The sequence below is a fragment of the Laccaria bicolor genome, genomic scaffold, assembly GCF_000143565.1.
Source record: "Laccaria bicolor S238N-H82 LACBIscaffold_37 genomic scaffold, whole genome shotgun sequence".
Classification (NCBI taxonomy): Eukaryota; Fungi; Basidiomycota; class Agaricomycetes; order Agaricales; family Hydnangiaceae; genus Laccaria; species Laccaria bicolor.
This window is the reverse complement of record NW_001889908.1, coordinates 512,545-532,055: the sequence shown is the minus strand read 5'-3', so window position 1 is coordinate 532,055 and position 19,511 is coordinate 512,545. Positions and strand designations below refer to the sequence as shown.

The 19,511-nt window shown below is 48.9% G+C and overlaps 6 protein-coding genes across 6 annotated transcripts; 2 read left to right on the top strand and 4 right to left on the bottom strand.

Annotated features, from left to right (window-relative positions):
- Nucleotides 1-487: 487 nt before the first annotated feature.
- On the top strand, nucleotides 488-3,274 carry LACBIDRAFT_331992 (uncharacterized protein; the record flags this gene model as incomplete). Its single annotated transcript, XM_001886410.1, has 9 exons — nucleotides 488-729; nucleotides 1,135-1,221; nucleotides 1,277-1,341; nucleotides 1,398-1,571; nucleotides 1,626-1,782; nucleotides 1,836-2,206; nucleotides 2,258-2,586; nucleotides 2,701-2,775; nucleotides 2,834-3,274. 9 exons carry the CDS (start codon nucleotides 488-490, stop codon nucleotides 3,272-3,274), a joined length of 1,941 nt encoding a protein of 646 aa, XP_001886445.1.
- Nucleotides 3,275-3,542: 268 nt separating this feature from the next.
- Nucleotides 3,543-4,056, bottom strand: LACBIDRAFT_307892 (uncharacterized protein; the record flags this gene model as incomplete). The annotated part of the gene is made up of 3 exons (XM_001886355.1): nucleotides 3,543-3,565; nucleotides 3,620-3,832; nucleotides 3,888-4,056. 3 exons carry the CDS (start codon nucleotides 4,054-4,056, stop codon nucleotides 3,543-3,545), a joined length of 405 nt encoding a protein of 134 aa, XP_001886390.1.
- An 89-nt stretch (nucleotides 4,057-4,145) lies between these two features.
- LACBIDRAFT_307891 (uncharacterized protein) lies at nucleotides 4,146-6,124 on the bottom strand (the record flags this gene model as incomplete). Its single annotated transcript, XM_001886354.1, has 6 exons — nucleotides 4,146-4,432; nucleotides 4,486-5,167; nucleotides 5,218-5,375; nucleotides 5,425-5,824; nucleotides 5,879-6,037; nucleotides 6,086-6,124. 6 exons carry the CDS (start codon nucleotides 6,122-6,124, stop codon nucleotides 4,146-4,148), a joined length of 1,725 nt encoding a protein of 574 aa, XP_001886389.1.
- Nucleotides 6,125-9,048: 2,924 nt separating this feature from the next.
- On the bottom strand, nucleotides 9,049-9,857 carry LACBIDRAFT_307889 (uncharacterized protein; the record flags this gene model as incomplete). Its single annotated transcript, XM_001886353.1, has 3 exons — nucleotides 9,049-9,414; nucleotides 9,464-9,776; nucleotides 9,826-9,857. The coding sequence occupies 3 exons, from the start codon at nucleotides 9,855-9,857 to the stop codon at nucleotides 9,049-9,051; spliced, it is 711 nt and encodes a 236-aa protein (XP_001886388.1).
- A 4,121-nt stretch (nucleotides 9,858-13,978) lies between these two features.
- On the bottom strand, nucleotides 13,979-14,817 carry LACBIDRAFT_331989 (uncharacterized protein; the record flags this gene model as incomplete). The annotated part of the gene is made up of 2 exons (XM_001886352.1): nucleotides 13,979-14,283; nucleotides 14,340-14,817. The coding sequence occupies 2 exons, from the start codon at nucleotides 14,815-14,817 to the stop codon at nucleotides 13,979-13,981; spliced, it is 783 nt and encodes a 260-aa protein (XP_001886387.1).
- Nucleotides 14,818-16,588: 1,771 nt separating this feature from the next.
- LACBIDRAFT_331988 (uncharacterized protein) lies at nucleotides 16,589-18,322 on the top strand (the record flags this gene model as incomplete). The annotated part of the gene is made up of 3 exons (XM_001886409.1): nucleotides 16,589-17,059; nucleotides 17,252-17,855; nucleotides 17,955-18,322. 3 exons carry the CDS (start codon nucleotides 16,589-16,591, stop codon nucleotides 18,320-18,322), a joined length of 1,443 nt encoding a protein of 480 aa, XP_001886444.1.
- Between the last annotated feature and the right edge of the window lie 1,189 nt (nucleotides 18,323-19,511).

The window sequence follows — 19,511 nt, the reverse complement described above, 5'->3', positions numbered from 1 at the left end:
TGAAGCAGAGTTGTAAATAATTAACTGTCAGGTGACCGACGCGTCAACAAATTGGAGGGCGTTGAATCGACTGGGAGAGAATATTCTCCTGAGAATAATCACCTGATGACCGCAATTGGCCGGTGGTGGAAGTTGTTGTTCAATACTAGTAAACAAAGTCAATAAGAACATAGTTCACCCTCTGTACCCCGGGGGAAGAAGCTTGAAACTATCAGAAATGCACTTTACGCAACTAAGCATAGTTTTAAGTCAATCTACATTAAAATTATGAGTACCGGTGTCCTGAGGAACAGAAAAATGCGAAATTTCGGAAGAGAACCTCCCATCGAGGTGTCACTACATGTCACTTTCTGTGACCATTTATCGTCGCGTCGCGTCGCGTTCTCCGCTTTTGCCACTTCAAAAGGATCTACGCTAAACCATGGATATAAAGTCCACAGCCGAAGCTCTGCTCAAGTTTCCAAGTCTTTACAAACTTGGTTTCCACATGATTCCTCGCTTTTTCCGACTGGCACAACTTGCTCGACCATATGTTGAGTCTCAGATGCAAGACAAGCGTGCTCCTCCAACTACACTTCCCCCAAAGATTGTCAAAGTATTTATGGGGGCTATGGATCAAGAAGATAGTTCTGCAATTGAAGCTCTCTGGTCTACCTTCAGATATTCAATCTGGGGAGTGCTAAGTGCAATTAGTGTTTGGAAGTCCGGTCTCGTGACTGGAAAAAGACCGTAACCAGACCGGACCAAGACTGCAAAAGACCGGACCTGCGGTTACAGTCTTTTATTTTTGAAATGTAAAGACCGCAAAAAAACCGGTTAACGTGAACCGGTCTTGACCGGTTTGGACCGGTCTTTTGTAGCCCCTTAAATACCCTTTAAAACGCACCAAAGAACGTACGATTTGGTAAAAAAACGAGAGAGATATGAATTAAAATGTAAATTACTTTTGGGAATAATAGATGTACCAGACTTATTTTATAGAAGCACCAATTCCTAACGGAATTTAACGTTCTTGGGCTCGTTTTGAAGCTATTAGAGATGTTAATAAATTTACCGATTCATAATCTTAAAATATTGGCCTAAAGACCGGTCATAAACCGGTTAAAACTGATGCAGACCGAAACCAGTCTATAGACCGCAAAAAACCGCGGTCTGCGGTCTTTTTGCGGTCTGGTCTGGTCTTTTGACTTCTGGGGAAAAGGCAGACCGGTTACGGTTACGGTTAACGCCCCTGGGCATCAAAAAACCGGACCGAACCGGACTTTCAAACACTAAGTGCAATTGAAGCCAAGGAGGAAGATATCACTATATACAATAAATTTTCTCTGACTCTTGGAACTTGTGAGTACTCTAAAATTGCTTACAACTGACAAAATTACTCTAACTTTGTGAAACAGTGTACCGCAATCTGTATCCACCTGTCCGATCATGCCAAGATGCTTTCTGTGTCAATCGTCGAGAAGTGGATTCAGACATCTTGACACTTGGGGAGCCTGTCACCCACCAGGCAACCCTATTCACATTAACGAGTGGTGCTCTCCCCATCTACACTACTTCTCTTTATTGCCGCAGTATGTTATAATCTCTCAATGCAAAATTTACTTCCATTAATCTGCTGCAAATAGAATGTAAACGCCGATATCACCATAACTACATTGTCCACAACTCTTCAAATACACGCACCTACTATGGTGACGTACCTGATGTGATACAGGTTGCTCAACATTTCTTCATTGAGAGCTCCTTGCTTGAGTTTTTTGCAAATACGAAAGTTTTCGGTTGGTAAGTTGTCTAGCTTCTATGATGATACAGGTTCTCAATTGGATGTTCTGTAGGTTATCATCATCAAATTGTGCACGAATATACAACACCTCTTTACGTGTTCCCCATGCCCACATTCTCAACAACAAACTTGCCTTTCAGTCCAATTATCACAGATACGAGAAAGCAAATGTTGATTGGCAGACTTCACTGTCACTTCAAGATGTGGATGTACTCAACGGGTTTTTCCTATATTCTCTTCTACTTGAGAAAGCAGAAAGACGAACTATTCTGCAACTTCCCCATAACGAGAGCTCACAAAAGGATCGCCTTGCCCCTGCACTTCAGGAGCGCAATCATCTCATAGAGGGTATCGGACAAGAGCAATATCCCCATGCCTGCAATCTGTGCTTCATTGTCTTCAAGGACAAAAGTGGGAAGCTGAGTCAGTTCTTACTTATTTTTGCAAGCTCTGATGGACTCAATAAGTTTACAGTGAAAATGCAGGCAGCTGTTTGTGATGGTGATACGATTGGCCACCCCTGCTGTGCAGTGCATGACTGTAAAGACACTCTTGTGAACCACAGAAATTGCTTCTGTGCTCAGCACAACCACCTGAACTTCCAGTGCGCAGTAGTTGATTGTGTCACAGCATCTGAGGTCAGCTTCAAGACCTGTACCGATCCCGAGCATCGTGTGCTTGAGGAGGCGTACTTTCGACGTGGAAAGGCCATATTTCAGTTACGCGCAAAACTCAAAAAAGCAGGAGCCATACCTGTAAATTCAATACTGTTGGACCTGGACACTGGCGAAGGCGATGACGAGGTTATCATTGAAGCAACAATGGAGGAAGACAACATGAGTTGTGGTGAAAAACCAGAAACCGGAAACCGCAAACTACGAGCCATGTTTGGAAGGTGACGAACACATAATGAACAGTTGATTATGCGCCCTTGTGGCATCATTCTCTCGCGAGTGACATTCTTTGGATCAGAAGCTATATCTGCTGTCAATGTATGCCACTTTTTCCCCTTCCCATGCCAGGTGTTTCGGTACTAACCCCATTCCTTAGACATTTGTGAAGGCTACGTTTCCGACACCTGAATCTACTCCCAAGTACTTCATCTTTGACAACAACTGCAAGTTGGTCGCACATCAACGTGTAATAGGTGACAAGCATTTCAAAGACACAGCCATGCCTGTCGATGTCTTCCATTTCAACACCAAACACAAGGAGTCCGACCTCCATTGTCAAACACATTGCAATCCTGCAGCATTTCCGGAGCTTATCGATGCAAACAACAAGTGGAAATTTAATACTTCCATTTGCGAGCAAACCAATGTATGGCTTGGGGGGTATCAGGCAATTCTTCGTGATATGGAGGTGACACGTTTTAATTTCTACCTTGATGAGATGATCAAACACAGAAATCGATATACCATTTCGCAGTTACATTCAAAGGGACACCATCCATGGCATGTTCCGGTGAAGGCATGGTTTCCTGACTGCTAGTACTGGATGTACATTTTTGTAATGAATGAGTTATGGTTAAACAAACAAGTAATTTTTATCAGTAACTAAAATGGTACGAGGCCCAGGCTAGTACAGAGGTAATTGCAAACATGGCTTTTCGTGAAGTTGTCTAGTGCTACCTGGCCACCATTGCCAAGGTAATTATGTCCATCGCAATCATGTTCACTGTCAAAGTAATGGTCAGAAGAATGTAAGGGACCATAGCAATGACATACCTGGCATGGGTCTGGCAGTCAACAATGTACACCTAGCTAGGGAGGGTCCATATACCTTAATCCATGATGAGCTATTATTTGATGCAACGAAGTCAAAGAAAGAGCTTACAGTTGAAATCAACATGTAACAGAGCACCGTCGGTGGAGTGAAACACGAAATGACTAAATGCAATGAGCGCGTCATAGGCTTGGGGATGACGGAGCTTCATGATTGACACAGCCTCCCCACCACTGCTGTACCGAACACCTGTCTTCCATAGTTGGGCTACCACACACCACACATCCCCCGAAGTGAAGAGATAGGTGGGTAAGACATCAAAGTCTATATATCGAAGTGAGAGGCCAGCCAGTGGATTAGTACATGAGAACCAACATACCCTTCTTCGTCAATCCAACTCTAGTTGCTAGACTTAAATGGAATTTCTTCGCAAGGAGTCTGCACTGCTCCATCCTCGCACCTGCATGCCATACAGCGTGCAACTTACTCCCAGACTGGCTCCACCATTGGCCAGGTAAGTGGATGCTCTTGATGGCGAAGGTTGTCATCTCCGTTCCAAGGGTGGGATGATCGCCAACCATCTAAAAGATGATAGGACTCAGTTGAGACTCGCTAGGACTACCTCCCAACATACCTGTCATATCGTCTTGCGAGAACCACTCATACAGTCCCTGTACAAGTATATCATGGATACTTCTTTGCCAGTAGACCTCGTCTCCAAACCATCAGGTCCTTCCTCGTACCACTCCATTTGTACAGATCTGATTGTCCAGTCATCATCATCACCCGCCACCGAAGCAGCAGAGGACACAGGTGGGTCAGGGGTTGAATCAGCTGCAGGCAGCGTGACGAGTGGGGTGTGGAGTGGAGAAGTTGGCTCCACAAGGGGGAGGGACGATGCAGGTGCAGAGATTGTGGCAGGTACTGTAGTGTATGTTACATTAGCTCTTGAACAAGATTGAAGGCGAACGACGTACACTTTGAAAGCTCCACCACTAGATTTACCCACAAGCCTTCATCCGTGCGACCATAATTGATATATGTCTGAAGGATGTCGAGCTTCTTTGCCTGCTTGAAGTGCCTTCTGTGCCGGTAATATGTCGATTGCACATACTTGCAGGTCGGAAAGTGGATCGCGAAGGCGTTGCGGATGTCGTTGTCATTGTGAAAGTTTCCCATGAGATCCAAACCCTTTGCCATATCGACCGTGTATGCAAGGGGGAACGTCTCGTGAGGGACAGTTTTGTTGGGGATGGTGACTGTGATACTCGATGACGACACGGCAGGGGCAAGGGTCCCAGTGGAACGCAAAGAAAAGGAGAGTGGGGGCACGGAGGTTGCCCGGGCAGGTACATGAGTGGCGACAGCGTCGGTTGAAGTCCCACCTATAAAATAGGACAACTCTTCATCAATGCCAGAGCAATCCTCGTCTTTGAAAAAAGGCCTTCGCATGAGAATGCGAGAGCTTGAGGGAGCTAAGATAGGGCACGTGACATCTTGCATCAACCATTCCGCAGGCCGGGAAGAGGAAGGGAGTCGGGTGAGCACTTCAATCGATGTAGAGTGGCTGATACACTCCATGAAGATGGTGTGTGCACTAGGCACTAGGGTCCCTGGGCGAGAGTTGACGAGATTGAAGCGAATGGGACTCTCGCCGCGCTACGTGACTAGTATGAGTGCAGATAGAGTAAATTATAAATGAAACATACCCGATTCCACAGTATTACTTGCATCCTGTTCTTCAAATCGTCAGCTGCCTGTCGGTCATCCGTGATCTTTTTGTTTGACTCATTTCGCCGGATGTGGTCGTCAAGAAGTGGCCTCGCATAGTCGTCGCGCAATGGGCGAGCATAAGTGGGAGTAGTCACTGGTGTTGCAGTTAGTAATTTGAGACAGTGAATCAATTCAGAATGTACCATTAGCAACGGTGGCAGGAACAACAGAAATGGGCTGTGAAGAGGAGAGTTGCGAAGAGGGGGACTGCGAGGAGGGGGGCTGTGAAGAGGAGAGTTCCAAAGAAAGGGGCTGCGAAGAGGGGGGCTGTGAGGCAGGGGGCTGTGAAGAGACCAGACGATCCTTCTGCCCATGTACCCTACACCCTCCTAGATTTCGGCAACACGGTGCGCAATGTTGGGGGAACTTTTCACAGTCCACATTTGCCCGCCGCGTGCACTTGTCCCTGCCGCACGTAAGTCCTTCTCTCGTTGCCGAGACAGACTCTCGATAGACGAAATGTAGTCGAACGGCTTCGGGGATCTTGTCCTCAGGTGTCCGCTCGTCATGCCAAAAGAAACCCGGGCAGCCAGGAGCGGTGCACTAGAAGGTGAGTGTTAGTATCTCATAAGGATGTCGCAACATGCATGGCCATACCTTTTGAAAATAGCGGCCCCAGTTCGTTATGACCGTTGGGTGTTCACAAAGTGTGAGTTTCCCCAGAGTTGGTCGCCCACAATCTTTTTCAGGGCACTGAGCCCGTGGTGTTGGCCGGAGGTTGATATTCGGCCGTGGCAAGTTCTCAGCCATCTGGGCCTATCGAATGGGTAAGTGAGTCAAAATTGAAGGAAAGCATGTACATACCGAGCAACAAGCAGTCGTTGAAAAATTCGAGGTTCCCATCCTTTATGAGGTGGGTTGTATTGAAAATTTACAGGTTATGGTTTGAGCCACTTGGGAGTCGGCATGGCATGCTTGAGGATCGAGAGCGGGTAGAAGGAAGAAAAATAAACCCCAGGTCTGGCAGTGTTGTACTGACCCATCTGGCTAGCCCATGGTCCTACCCTCCGAGTCCTAGTACTCACTGGCATTGCTCACAGCCAGATGAGTAACGGAAAACGTTCGGGTGCCTCAGGCGCATAGAGAAAGAAGGTGTTGTCGATCGAGCTCAGCGTCATCGATCGAGTTCGTCTCCATGGTGTCGACGTGGTGTAGTGTGGGTTGTTTGGCATTGGAGTGTTCGGGGTAAGCCGAGCGTGAGCGTGATTCTCAGATTCTCAGAGCCCCAGCGGGTTCAACGTTCTGACAAATTGCCCCTCGCGACAACACGGTAGGCTCGTGACCAGCCTGTATATGAGAACTTCGATATACGCAGGACTTTCTTCATATACAGACGGTCACCGGTCTAACAACACGGAACTGCGAATGAATTCTATACTCTGATGCGAGCGAAGACCTTGAGGCTTGGTTAGGTTTGAAAAACTTGAACCATTCGGTCACTTATACGTACAGCTAACTCGTAGCATACAAGGCAGGAAACTTGGTGAGTCACGACTCGCCCTATAACTTCAAGTTCAGTTGCCGTTGGCTGATATCATTAGAAGGTCCCCATTTGCACAAGGATATATGCCTGCTGGAATGATAGGATTGGAAACTTTTCGCGTGAGCTAACCGACGCGTTGTAGCGCTGAATGCTTCCAAAAACAATGTACTCACGCTCTGCGAAGTAAATTTTAGGCTAAAAATGCTATGTGGTTCTGGCATCACCACCTGCTGTAAGCCATGACTTGCGACCCTGGTCAAGGTTGATCTCGGAAGCTCGTAGAGGCCATGTGCGTTTCCAGGCGAAACCAATGATGTAAAAGATAATCATCACGGGGAAAGCGAGGTACGCAGCTGTCCAGAACGAGTGCTCAGACAAAGACAATATTTGGGTGAATCGGCGAAATTGACGTACAGAAGAAATTAATCGCGACCTCTTTAGGATCGCTGGACATCCCGCCAGCGGGCCAAAGAGCCTACGAAAACGTGTGTCAAAGGCGCTGAGCGATCATTTAATCCGGATCTTAACAACGCACCACGTAAAATTGGGCGACCATGACCAGTGAGACGAGAATGATTCGAGGTCGGCTGGACTTGTCAACTATGTGAATAGAGCATAGAAGGTCTTGAGATAAGTCTTGAGGTTAGAGAGCCTACGCACCATACGCAAAGATCTTTGGGGCGTAGCCAGTTTCTGCGAGGGCCGTCAGTGTGCGAGATCCAGCGTAGACGCATGACAGTCCAATGGAAAGGACCGAAATGCAGATCGTTATGTTAACAAAATCTATAAAGAGCTTCCTGTTAAATGTATACGTTGCATCTTTAATAAAACAGAACTCACGGTTGAGACCCTTGATTCTAGTACTGTCGAGGGCAATGACAAAAGGTGATGCGGCGGCTCCTCCCTCACCAAGCAGACGAGGCTCATTCCAGGGGATGAGGAGGCCGATGATGATCAGGGAGGTGACATAAATGAGCGTCTATCCCAAGGCGTCAATAAATCAATAAAGGCATTCAGGGATCAAAGAGCCAAGACTTACGATACGCCAAAAGGTACCCTTCACGGCAGCAGGCATAGTCTCACGTGGATTAGGAGTCTCAGAAGCAGCCAGACCAACCAAAAGTCGCCTTACCAAACGAGAAAGCCGCAGTGACGAATACTGCGGATATACCCTTGAAACCAGCAGTGAACGGGCCAGGATCCAGAATGTCCCGCCGATGTAGTGATCATACTCTCCACCCTTGGGGCCGCCGCCACACATGCAGACAATGCCAATGAAAATGAACATGATAACAACGAAAATTTTGAGGCATGACGACCAGAATTCTTCTTCGGCGAAACCCGGTGTTCCAAAGACGCTAGCGATAACTGAGATGGTTCTTAGCAAGATGATCGCACTAGGATAAAAAGAAAGAGAGGGCTCACTGATAACCACATAAAAGATCGTAATCCACTCAGCTAGAGGCATAATATGTTTGCCCCAGTACTGAACTGTTGTCCCGGCGACAGTGATCTCAAGCGGAAGGACGACAGCCCATTGGAAGACGCAATTCCATCCCATGGCATAGGCAAAAGCGGGGTCCAAGAAACGAGCGGACGGAGTGTAAAAGCCTCTAGAGACGGGATAAAGGATAGACATTTCACCGAGAGCCCGAAGAAAACGAAGGGAAGTTAGATCCTCGTTGAAGCGTGTTCGAAAAAAGACCTACCTGTGTGACGTTGATTAACGAGAAGCCACGCAACTAAGACTCCAGCAGGCCCTCCGTGATGGAGCGCAGAGCCGGAACCGACAAATAGACCAGTACCAATACTGCCGCCTGAAGTGAGTGGAATCAGCACTCGAAAAATCGGAGGGAAGATCGAACGCACTGACAGCAATCATCTGAAGATGTCTGGGCTTCATTTTTTGTTGAAGCATCGGGGCATCAGCCACGACTTTTTCGAGGTCCTGGACATTGCTAGCACCGGCAACGACCTGACCACTAATAGAAATCAAAGTAAGTCATGATCGACGCGAGCCTTATGAAGCACGTACCCAGTGGTGCCCGGAGCGCGCTTGAAACTTTCAAAGTTGACTCCAAGTCGCGTCCAGATCGACTCTTTGGAGGGATCGTATAGTTCCGCATGGTAAGGAGCGTCGGAGTCCACAATGCTAGTGGTCTCGACGACCTTTTCCGTGGGCTTGTGATCCATTGCCGGCGAAGAAGAGAGAGAGAGAAAATGTGTTCTCCACTTCTTCCACACAACATCTTTTTATTACCATCTATTACCTCCACCGGGCTCCTTACCCCACCTCCACGAATGATGGACTGCAAGGAAACGGAGATACATTGACAGAGAGCGGCCACCGAGTTTCGAGTAGTGAGGGGCAATAAACATAGGTTTGCAGGTTTGCCACGAGGTGAACTTTGTCTTCTGTAGTCGTGGAACTGGTTATTAAGGCGCTATATTGCTCTAGGACGTATCGATCCGAGAATGGGATGTGGGTTATGAAACGAGACAGCGAGTCAAGTGGGATCCGGTTTGGGAGAAGCGGAATGGTAAAAATGTGGGTGAATATGGGGCTGATGCACGGGGAGGGCGAGGGGAAAGTGGCGAGTGGCGCCGTGACGAGGGAAATGAGGCTAGGGGATATCTTGGATTGCGTAGGCTAGAGACGAACGTGAAATCGGTGAAATTGAGTATAAGAAGTGGCTTACTGTCTGTCGGATGACCTGGGATATTAATGTGTAGAAATTGCGTTCCAAGAGATAACTGGTTATGGCTATACACGCCTGGTGGCCCTGATACGCGCTTCGTCGATTCGCAGGAAAGTAGTTGGTTGAGGACTTGAATGTGTGATGGTGCGTACAATGATCTAAAGATAAGAAACGGTGAGAATCTCTTGATAAATTAGCTGGAGAGCGTGCTGTGGATGTCTCGAAGTCGACTGCACTAATAGCAAACTGACCTGGCGTATGAGCACTAACCAGCTTTCCCCAGACCCTTGCAAGGCCGGGGAAAACAAAAGTGCTATGACAGAGTAAGTTGCGGTGAAAAAGATGCTTTACAAGCCACTCACCTTCCCCGTCTTGCACCATCTGACTTGACCATATACCCAGCGCCTCCTCATCCTTGCCCCCTATCAAGACCAGACACCTAAACCCATCCAGGCCAGCTACATCCCTTTCGAATGCGCCCCTCAGTCTTATCTTGACCTCCCTCGCCTCTCTGACTCCGCGCCACCACGATTGAATTCGTACAGCAGCATCACCGTTCATTACGTCGTCCTCGCGCTGCTTCAAGAAGTTCGGCCTGACTCGCGACCTTCGATGCCCCGCCAAGATTAATATTTCGTCGTTTCTCTTCGCCGAAAAGGTGGATCATCGTGGTGTTGAATGAACGACTCAAAGTCTGGACGCTGGCAGGGGCACGTGATTCTAATCTTATCTTATTTTATCCATGCTCACTTCTCCTGAGATTGCGCGTTGAACGTTGAACGTTGAAAGAGTGAATTTAGATAAGAATATGGTAACTTCAAAGCAGCAAAATGACTTTGAGCAAGCGCAAGAGCAATCGAGTTTGTGGGATTTTCGAGTTGATCACTTTCCGCCGAAAACCTTAATTCTTAAAAAGGAGCGTCATCACGTGATGACGGCCCAAAGGCTGCACCCAACAAGCGCCCAAACGCGTATCGCGCGAAGTCATAAGTACGTAAAATAAGTGATCGCTTTGGCACTGATATATTTCTAAGATGAAGAATATTTACAAGGGAATACAGTAACTACTACATATTGGCAATACAAAATATCTATCTGTAATACCTATGCCACTGGAGCTTGACTAGAGCAACGTTCTTAACAGCGGGGAGGTCCACATACCAGTCGCGACTCGGATCCCCTAGCTTCTCAGCCCCACCATTTCCCACCTGGAAGGGTGTTATCCCACGCCATGCCAAGTGAATCGCGTCGTGGTCGCTTAGATATCCTCCGCGCTTCTTTGGAATTCACTCGTCCTGGTATATGTTTGTCGTTGGTGTCGGACTTGCGTAGATGGGGCCGTGTCCAAGTCCTGTCGTGTGCGTCGGGCGGCCGATTGCTTCTCTTCAGCGCTGGCAGCTTTTATCGTCCACGGCGTGGTTGAGCACTCGTCGTTGGACTCATCGTTTCGCACCCTCGCTGGATGTGGTTTGCGTAGTTGGGACGGGGTTTCTGTACCTACGTTGGGATAATTTTCGGTTTCAGAAGCTGTCAGGTTGGACTTGAGACAGGTTGACGGGTGGGAGATTCTGAGAGGGAAGGTATACGGCGTGGTATGGTTGTTGGTTTGTGAGCGACGAGCGTCACTTCGGCGTCGTTCCCACAGGTCATGTGAGGTATGACCATTTCGAGAATTAAAGTTTTCGGCGGAATCTCAAAAGTGGGATTTTCGCTGCTTTGTAGTTGTTTGCCACACACGATTCTCTTGCTTATCACCATCAGATCCATACCAATGGTCTCTTCTACAGCGCCGTATGGGACCTGGTCATCGCCTATTACGGCGCAAGCCATAACTAAAGGGGTACGTCTTGCCGTTCTCCACAATACGCGACGTGTTTACTCATAATTCTCAAGGCAAACGGCATCGCAGATGTTATTGTCGACGCTATTACTTCAGAAGTCTACCAAGTCGAGAAACGCCCGTCCGAGGCGGGGCGTAACGTTCTCGTTCACACCAAATCAAACAAGGATGTAGTCGGGGAAGGTTGGAATGTCCGAACGGGCGTTCAGGAATACGGTGGATCAGCGGCGGTCATTCACGCTGGTGTCATTTACTTCTCACATTTACCGGATGGGCGCGTCTATCGAATTTCGGATGGTAATCAGCCAGAACCAGTAACCCCAGGTGAGTCGTAACCTTCTCACAGATATCTTTATTAACATTCAGCTCTCAAGACAAAGTCCCATATCGATACGCCAATTTCGAGCCTCACCCCATACACACCCATCTCCTCGTCTCCGTTTTAGAAGACCATACAGACGACACCCCTGCCGGCATCGTAACCTCGTTATGTATCATCAATACCAAGGACAAATCCATCCATCCTCTGATTTCCAGCGCCGATTTCTACGCGTTGCCAAAGTTCTCTCCGGATGGTACCCGCCTCGCATGGAATCAATGGTATCACCCGGATATGCCATGGGAGGGTGGCCAGATTCTCGTTGGCGACGTGTCCCTCAACGCAGACGGCATCCTCGCGATCATAAACGAAACCCACGTCGCAGGGGTCAGGGAGAAAATCAGCGCATGCTATCCTTCCTGGGCGAATAACGACACTCTCATTTTTACCTCTGATGAATCAGGCTACGTCAATCCGTGGAAGTATACTGCAGGAGAAGCCGCAGCCCTATTTCCCGAGCCCGTACCAGAAGATTTCGGTCGACCTCTTTGGTCACTGAATTGGTCTCCACACGCTGTGATAGATGCTGAAGGCACCAAGGCCATTTTTGTTGCTATCAAGGACGGGCGCGAGATCTTGTACTTCGTCGATTTATTGGGGGGCTCTCAGCCTCTTTTGCTTGAGAGCCCGTTCGTCGTGGTCAACGTTATTCGTACAGTGTCTTTGGAGAAGGGGGAGTTCGTTTTCAATGGCCATGCGTTAGACGACGAGGAGTCCATCTTCCGCGGATCGGTGTCTCCATTGAAGGAGCTGAGACTTGATTCCCTACTGAAGGCCTCTAAAACGGTTATGTTCCCTGCTGGAATTATATCTATACCTCGTCCGTTGACGCTCAAGATTGCCCCGAAGGACGAACCGCTCCATGTTGTGTATTATCCTCCCCAGAACCCCGAATACTCTGGGAGCAGCATGGAGGGGGAATTACCCCCTTGTGTGCTCAATGCTCATGGTGGTCCCACAGGCCTCTCGAATCAGGCGCTAGAGTGGAAGAAACAGTATTTCACTTCGCGTGGTTGGGGATGGTACGCGCTTGAATCACTTCAAATCTGGATTTTACTACACACTTTCGTAACAGGTTAGACGTAAACTACGGCGGGTCCTACGGGTACGGACGTGCCTATACCCAGAGACTCGCGTCACGATGGGGTATTGTAGACGTGGAAGACTGTATCCTCGCATCGCGCGCGCTATCCAACCCCCCTTACTCACTCATCGATCCAAAGCGTGTTGTCATTCGCGGGCAATCCGCAGGAGGGTATACAGTCCTTGCCGCTCTTTCTATCAGCTCGGACACCCGGGCGTTCGCAGCAGCCACGTCGAGCTATGGGATTTCGAACTTCAAGATGCTCGCTGAGTTCACTCATAAATTTGAATCTAAATATTTGGACAAGCTTATTGGTGGTTCATATGATGAGGTACCGGAGGTATATGAAGCGAGGTCCCCTATTAACCACGCGGATAAGATTGTTGTTCCGTTATTGGTATGTCGCCCGTGCAACATTGTTCTATGTTCTGCTCAATGAGTTGCTGGCGTAGATTTTACAGGGAGATATTGACAGGGTCGTACCAAAGGAGCAATCCGAAGCTATTTATGAGAGCATCAAGCGCAGACACGGTGTGGTGGAATTTAAATTGTATGAGGGTGAAGGGCATGGTTGGCGTCAGGAAAAGAACATGTCCGATGCTTTGGAAAGGGAGCTGGGCTTTTACGAGCGTATTTTTAAATTGAAGAATTGAAGAATAGTACAGTTAAGTCCGAACTCTGCACGGCTACGTATGCAATCAGCATTTTCAAAGCTTACAGGAAACCATTGGTGTCAAATTGGTGTACTGCACTGAACGGGGGAGCCAGTTGTCAGACGTCGCGTAACCTATCCAGTACTATGTCAGTAACCGCACCACCCACAAGCGCACCCACTCGTAACCCAACCACCTTCCAGCAGCTCAAGTGGCGTCGCCCTATTCGCAATTTCAACAGAAAGGCACATCCTGAGGAACTTTGCAGTCGGGGCGAGATCTTTCTCTGCGATGTTCGCACTTTCAGCAAGGAGACTTTCGAGTTTGCCAAGGGTTTCTTGTGCGACTTTGACAGGCGATGCGACATACGATGCGTCAAATGGGGGCTTTCCAGTGAGGAGGAGGTATGTCTGGTTAATTAAGCATCATCGATGAGCGCGGGTTCCAAAAAAGATGAAGGGCGGGGATGAGGATTAAACTCACTGCACATCCGAGCGCCCAGACATCAGATGTAAGATCGATTTTACCCCCTGTGAGGGCTTCGGGTGGTTGAATGTTTTTAGGCGTGTTGAGGGTTGTGGCAGTTGTCTGGCGAGTTATTAACGATAAGATCGTGAAACCAATAGAAAAGACAGGCATTACCGTGCGCGAAATTGGCAAGATGGAATGTCGCATAGGCAATATCGTCCGCTTTAGATTCCCATGTATAGTGGTTCGGACTCGGCTGAGACTTGACAGTAGGATACGAAACTCCATCGCTTCCTTGGACCGTGACAGGCTTGTCAGCCGGTACATTTGCGAGGGCTTTTCGCACGTCGACGCCCCATTGGACGGACCAGAAGAGAAAGTTGTCGGATGTTACAGCTGAAGCGGGAGTATGTGTTCAACTCGAATATTCATGAATAGATAGTTAGATTTACCACCGTGAATGATGTTCTGAGTAGCAAGACCTTCAAGACGTGCCGCAATATCGCCAATAACCTTCTGGACGATATGAAGTGGTAGATTCTGCACATGATATATGTTCCCTCGCCTCAGATCCTCAACGGACGATCCAAGAAGCCTGAATAACAGACAGAAGTGACTTCTCCCCCGCTCATCCTTTTCCTCGAACGTGTCAAGCAGCTGGGGAACACCACGTGTGATGGCTTCCATGGCCTTGTGGACGAAATGAAGCTCGTTTTTGGCGGTCGGGTCGGCGGTCGCAGTCGCGGTCAAGATTTTCAGGGCGCGGTGTTGATCGTCCTCGCCGATGACGAGCCAGGTGGATGATCGCGGACCCCACCCAAGCTTGCGAGCTATTGTCCATGTGCCGTCTTTGAGCGTTTGGGCTGGTTGGGCGGAGAAGTAGCCAAGGGAAGAGTCGAGTTGCTCTTCAGGGAAGAGAGGCATTGACATTTCGATGGTTGTGTGAAGAGTGGTTTGTAGATTGAATAGGAGTGGAGAGTGTCATATTTCAGCTGGTTAGGAGTTGGTTAGCAGTAAGTTTGAGGATTGGCGGGATTTGCCGCACTGCGATGAGTCGATGACGTGTCGAAGCAGTCTCAGTAGCCTTGTAGTTCTGATAAGTTCGGTTCACGCATTGGAGGGGTGCATCAAAGAAGGGGTGCGCCAAAGCTGCGCGTCGTGGTGCCCCAACGCCCCGCGAGGACCTTCCTTGGACCTGAACCACGTGGCACCCCGACTAGGACCCCAAAAAATTTTGGGCGACTCGTCGACTGCAACACGCATTCTGGCAAGGGGGGAGCGGGATTTGAATCTGCTATATGGGGTTGGTTGGTTAGTTCGGCTGGTAGGCCGTTAATTTTTTTTATTTAAAGTACCAATTTCGGGTAATCTATGGGTCGGATGAGCTCAGTGCGCTCTCTGAGGCGTTCTGCAAGCTGTCCTCACTTACCAAGTGCAGTACTTACTATGCTATTCACACTTGTGATCTAAGAAGCCTGGTATATGATATAGATTGAGGACAATATTTGAGATGATAAAACTGTTTTCTGTCCACATTGTAATTGAGGTGAGAGTGATGCAGTTGAGGCAGAGGACAAAAGCAGAGTAATTATCTGTGGGCAAAAAGGCTGTGAGACATTGTGGGTAGGTCATTTTCTTTTTGTGTCATTTCAGCCTGACCACTGACTATGCAGTACCACTTTTCATGGGTTGGACTGCCAGTGGGTCTTAATATCAATGACTGGATTTGTGACCCATGTAAGAGCATGAAGAAAAGTAGAGGAAGGGGCAGCAAACAAAGGATAAGATGGCTGCTGACATCCCAAAACACATTACCTATTTATAGATTTACCTATATATGGAAGGTTGTTCCCATGCCTAGTGTTGCCAGAGCTTGGCTTAGCTTGGCTCCCGCTCAGCTTTGCCCAAAGCGGGCAGTGTGGGAGCTTGGAGCTGAGCTAAGCTGCCAAAATGATGGCTCCAGTTCAGGCACAGCGGCTCAAATCATGGCTAGCTAGCAGCTCATCACCAAAAAAAGGAACCTTTACTTTAGTGTTGCAGTTACAGTCAAAAACCTTTAATAAATGAATGGAAGTAATCCAAAGGATAACCATCACTCTCTCAAGTACCCTGATGTCTCTTTGTCACTTTTTCTGGCCATAAAATTTGAGAGATCTGGTTACCTGTATGTGTGACAGCATTTGTTTGTCACATGTCACAACCAAAAAGTCACATATATAACATATCAGCTCTGTACATGTGAGCTCTTGCTCGACAGCCTTCAAAGTTGGCAGAATAATTAGCTACATCAGTGTCCATATTGAGGTCAATTTTCAGAGTAAGAAGGCTTGTACTGTCAAAGCTATGGTTTTGTTTGTATTGTTACTTCCAAAATAGGATACAAGCCGTGGCTGAGCCAGCTATCCCATCAAGGAGCTGGCTCATAAGCGGGGTGCAGCCGCTGGGGATGCCCAAGTGGTGAGAACAGCTCTGCTTGGCTACTTTTGGCTTGGCTCACATGGCTCAGCCAAGCCGAGCCAAGCTCTGGCAACACTACCCACGCCTGGTTGGTTAGTCTGGCCATATTGGCCTTGTCAAAAAAATCAACATGATATATTAAATTAAAATTGTGCTCCCCCCTTGCATTCTGGCCTACATACAGCTTTCAAAAAACTTTTATATTATTACCAAACCAGCTAATAACAACCTCAGAGGCTAGAGCATGTCTGGGACCGGGCAGAAGCCCAAAAGTCAGGCGGCTCCGCCACAAAAAGGTAAAGTGACGACCACTCGACAAACTCGACCAATCGACACAGAAGTACAGGAACGAGGAAAGACGAGAGCCACCGGGGCGGTGGAGACAGATGAAGACGAACACGAAATCGGTGACTCAGAGAAAGGGAGATCTTTCCTCGAGGGAAGGCTGCTCATGGTTCCGGCGGGGGCACTGCTCACTTTGGGTGCACTCGCCACGACGCTCTTCCAGATCGCGGCCATGCCGGGCGTTGCCCTCCCTGCGGTTAACGCAGTACGCGCGGTCGCTTTTCTGTTGAGAGACGTCGAACTGGAGGTAGTGGCGGAAGACATTAGGGATATCGCCAATGCTCAGCTCAACGAGTTGACCAACGACTTGAAGACGTTCACGGAGGTGCTCACAGAGAAGGTTATGGAGGAGCTGGAGAAGAAGACGGAGGTGTTGAAAGAAAAGACAGTGGAATTAGCAGCAGTGGTCGAAAAAGCGGCACAACAGGCAGGGAACACAGCCAGCTCCCCATACAGGGACGCGTTGACAAGGACGGCCTCTGGAGCCCCAATGGATGCTAACCCTCGTCTAGCTGCGAAGGAGAACATCAGGCAATGACAATCTCTAATCAACCTACCCAAGGGATCAAGCCTCAGCAACTGCGCCAATCTGGCTCTGGTGGGCAAGTTCGCAGAGGCAATGGGAAGGGCGACAGGACAACAGCACAAAATTAGGTCGGCTTTGAAGCTACAAAACGGCGGCATATTGGTAGAAATGGTCACAGACGACGGCGTGGCCTGGCTGGCCTCCAAGGCCAACGCAGAGGCCTTCCTGCAGGAGCTAGGGGAGACAGAAGCCTCTTTCAAGACGAGGTCGTTCAATGTCGTCGCCTACTACGTGCCGCTGAACCTGGATGCTAACAGTGAAAAGGACAGGGGGGAGATTGAAGAAATGAACAACATACCGAAGGGTGCGCTGACAAAACTGAGGTGGATCAAGCCCCCAGCACGAAGACGACCAGACCAACGTTTCGCCCACGTAATTGCCACATTCTCGGACGCGGAATCGGCCAATCGGGCGATAGTCAACGGTCTGTCAATATGTCACAAGAGGGTCTCAGTAGCGAAGTGCAAGAAGGAGCCCATAAGGTGCCTCAAGTGTCAAGGTTGGGACCATATCGCTCTGGAATGCATCATCGCAAAGGAGGTGAATGTATGCGGTACATGTGGGGGGGATCATTGGACGAGTAAGTGCTCAGCGCAAGACGTTACTTACTGTAAGTCTTGCAGGACGCACTCTCATACAAGCTGGGACCGCGGCTGTCCAACTCTCCTCCGGAAGATAGATGAACTCAACGCCAGGGATCCGGCCAACGATCTACCCTTTTTCCCAGCAAAGGAATCGTGGACATGGGCTCCATCCTACCCATCCTATGGCCGCCGAGTACCACAGGCTGAGATTCATGTTAATACGGTACAACCAGGCTCACAGAAAGACAGGTACAGGCAAACTCAACTGGGTTTCGAGCCCGCGGCCCCAAGTGGAAGACCGTACACCAGGGATTCACGGGCACGTCAGCAATCGAAGACCCCAGCGGATAAGTCTCCCCCTCCTGTTTTTCCTAACCCAGAATCCCCTATAGCTCCCCCGGCCTCAAGCAACGGCTCGCCGCCCCCTGACAGTTCCACCACCCAAGTCATTGCCCATGTCTGAACAACTGCAACAATCGCCAACTAGGTTACGGATATTACAGATCAATTTAAACAAGTCATCGAAGGCCCACCTGGAGCTATACAATAAAGTGTCGAGAAAGGACTGGGATATCGTCATGGTACAAGAGCCTCATGTGACGGCCATGGGAAACATCAGGACGCCCAACGGATACGTGGTGGTCATACCAGTGGACCGATACAAGGACGACACACCAACCACAAGATCGATAATGTGGGTCAGCTCCGACCTGGCGACCAGTTCATGGAAGATCCTCAACATCCCCGGCACAAACGACATCACGGCTATTCAACTAACCGGCTTATACGGACGCCTGACCATCCTCAATATATACAACGACTGCACGCATTCAAGAACCCTTCGACTAACACACGAATACCTACGCACAAACCGGGCAGAGCTTCTATCCAGGGCAGACGACCAACTAATACTCGCAGGCGACTTCAACAGGCACCATCCCATGTGGGACGACGAAATGGATGACAGACTCTTCACACCTGCGGCACTGGAGGAGGCGGGGAAGCTAATTGAGCTGCTAGCTGACCTTAATTTAAAGATGGCCCTTCCAAAGGGGCAGCCGACCCTCGAACACATGGTCACCAAGAAAATTTCCCGCCCTGACAACTTCTGGTGCACGGAAGACATCTATGACCTGATCATTCGATGCGAGGTCGACCCGTCGCTCAGGCCACCAGCGACTGACCATTTCCCCATAGCAACTTACATTACCCTTCCACAGGAACGCATAGCTCCAAAGATATCATACAACTTCCGGGCTGTCGACTGGGACGACTTTCAAGAAAACTTGGCCGACCGACTGCTCGAGCTACCACCCCCTCAGATACTTCAAACGAAGCAGCAATTCAAGGAAGCTGCGGAAGAGCTAACGGCGGCGATACAAGACACTATCCGCACCAGGGTTCCAATGAACAAGCCATGTCCCTTTTCGAAAAGGTGGTGGAATAACGACTTAAGTCGACAAAAGACGAATATGAAGAAGCTAAGTCGTCTAGCCTACAGATACAGAGCCTCGCCAGATCACGAATCTCATACAGAGATACGAAAGGCGAGGAATGAGTACGGGGAGGCGATCATAGAGGCGAAGCGCAGGCACTGGGAGGAGTTCCTTGAGAATGCCTCTGAGCAGGACTTATGGACGGCAAATCGCTAC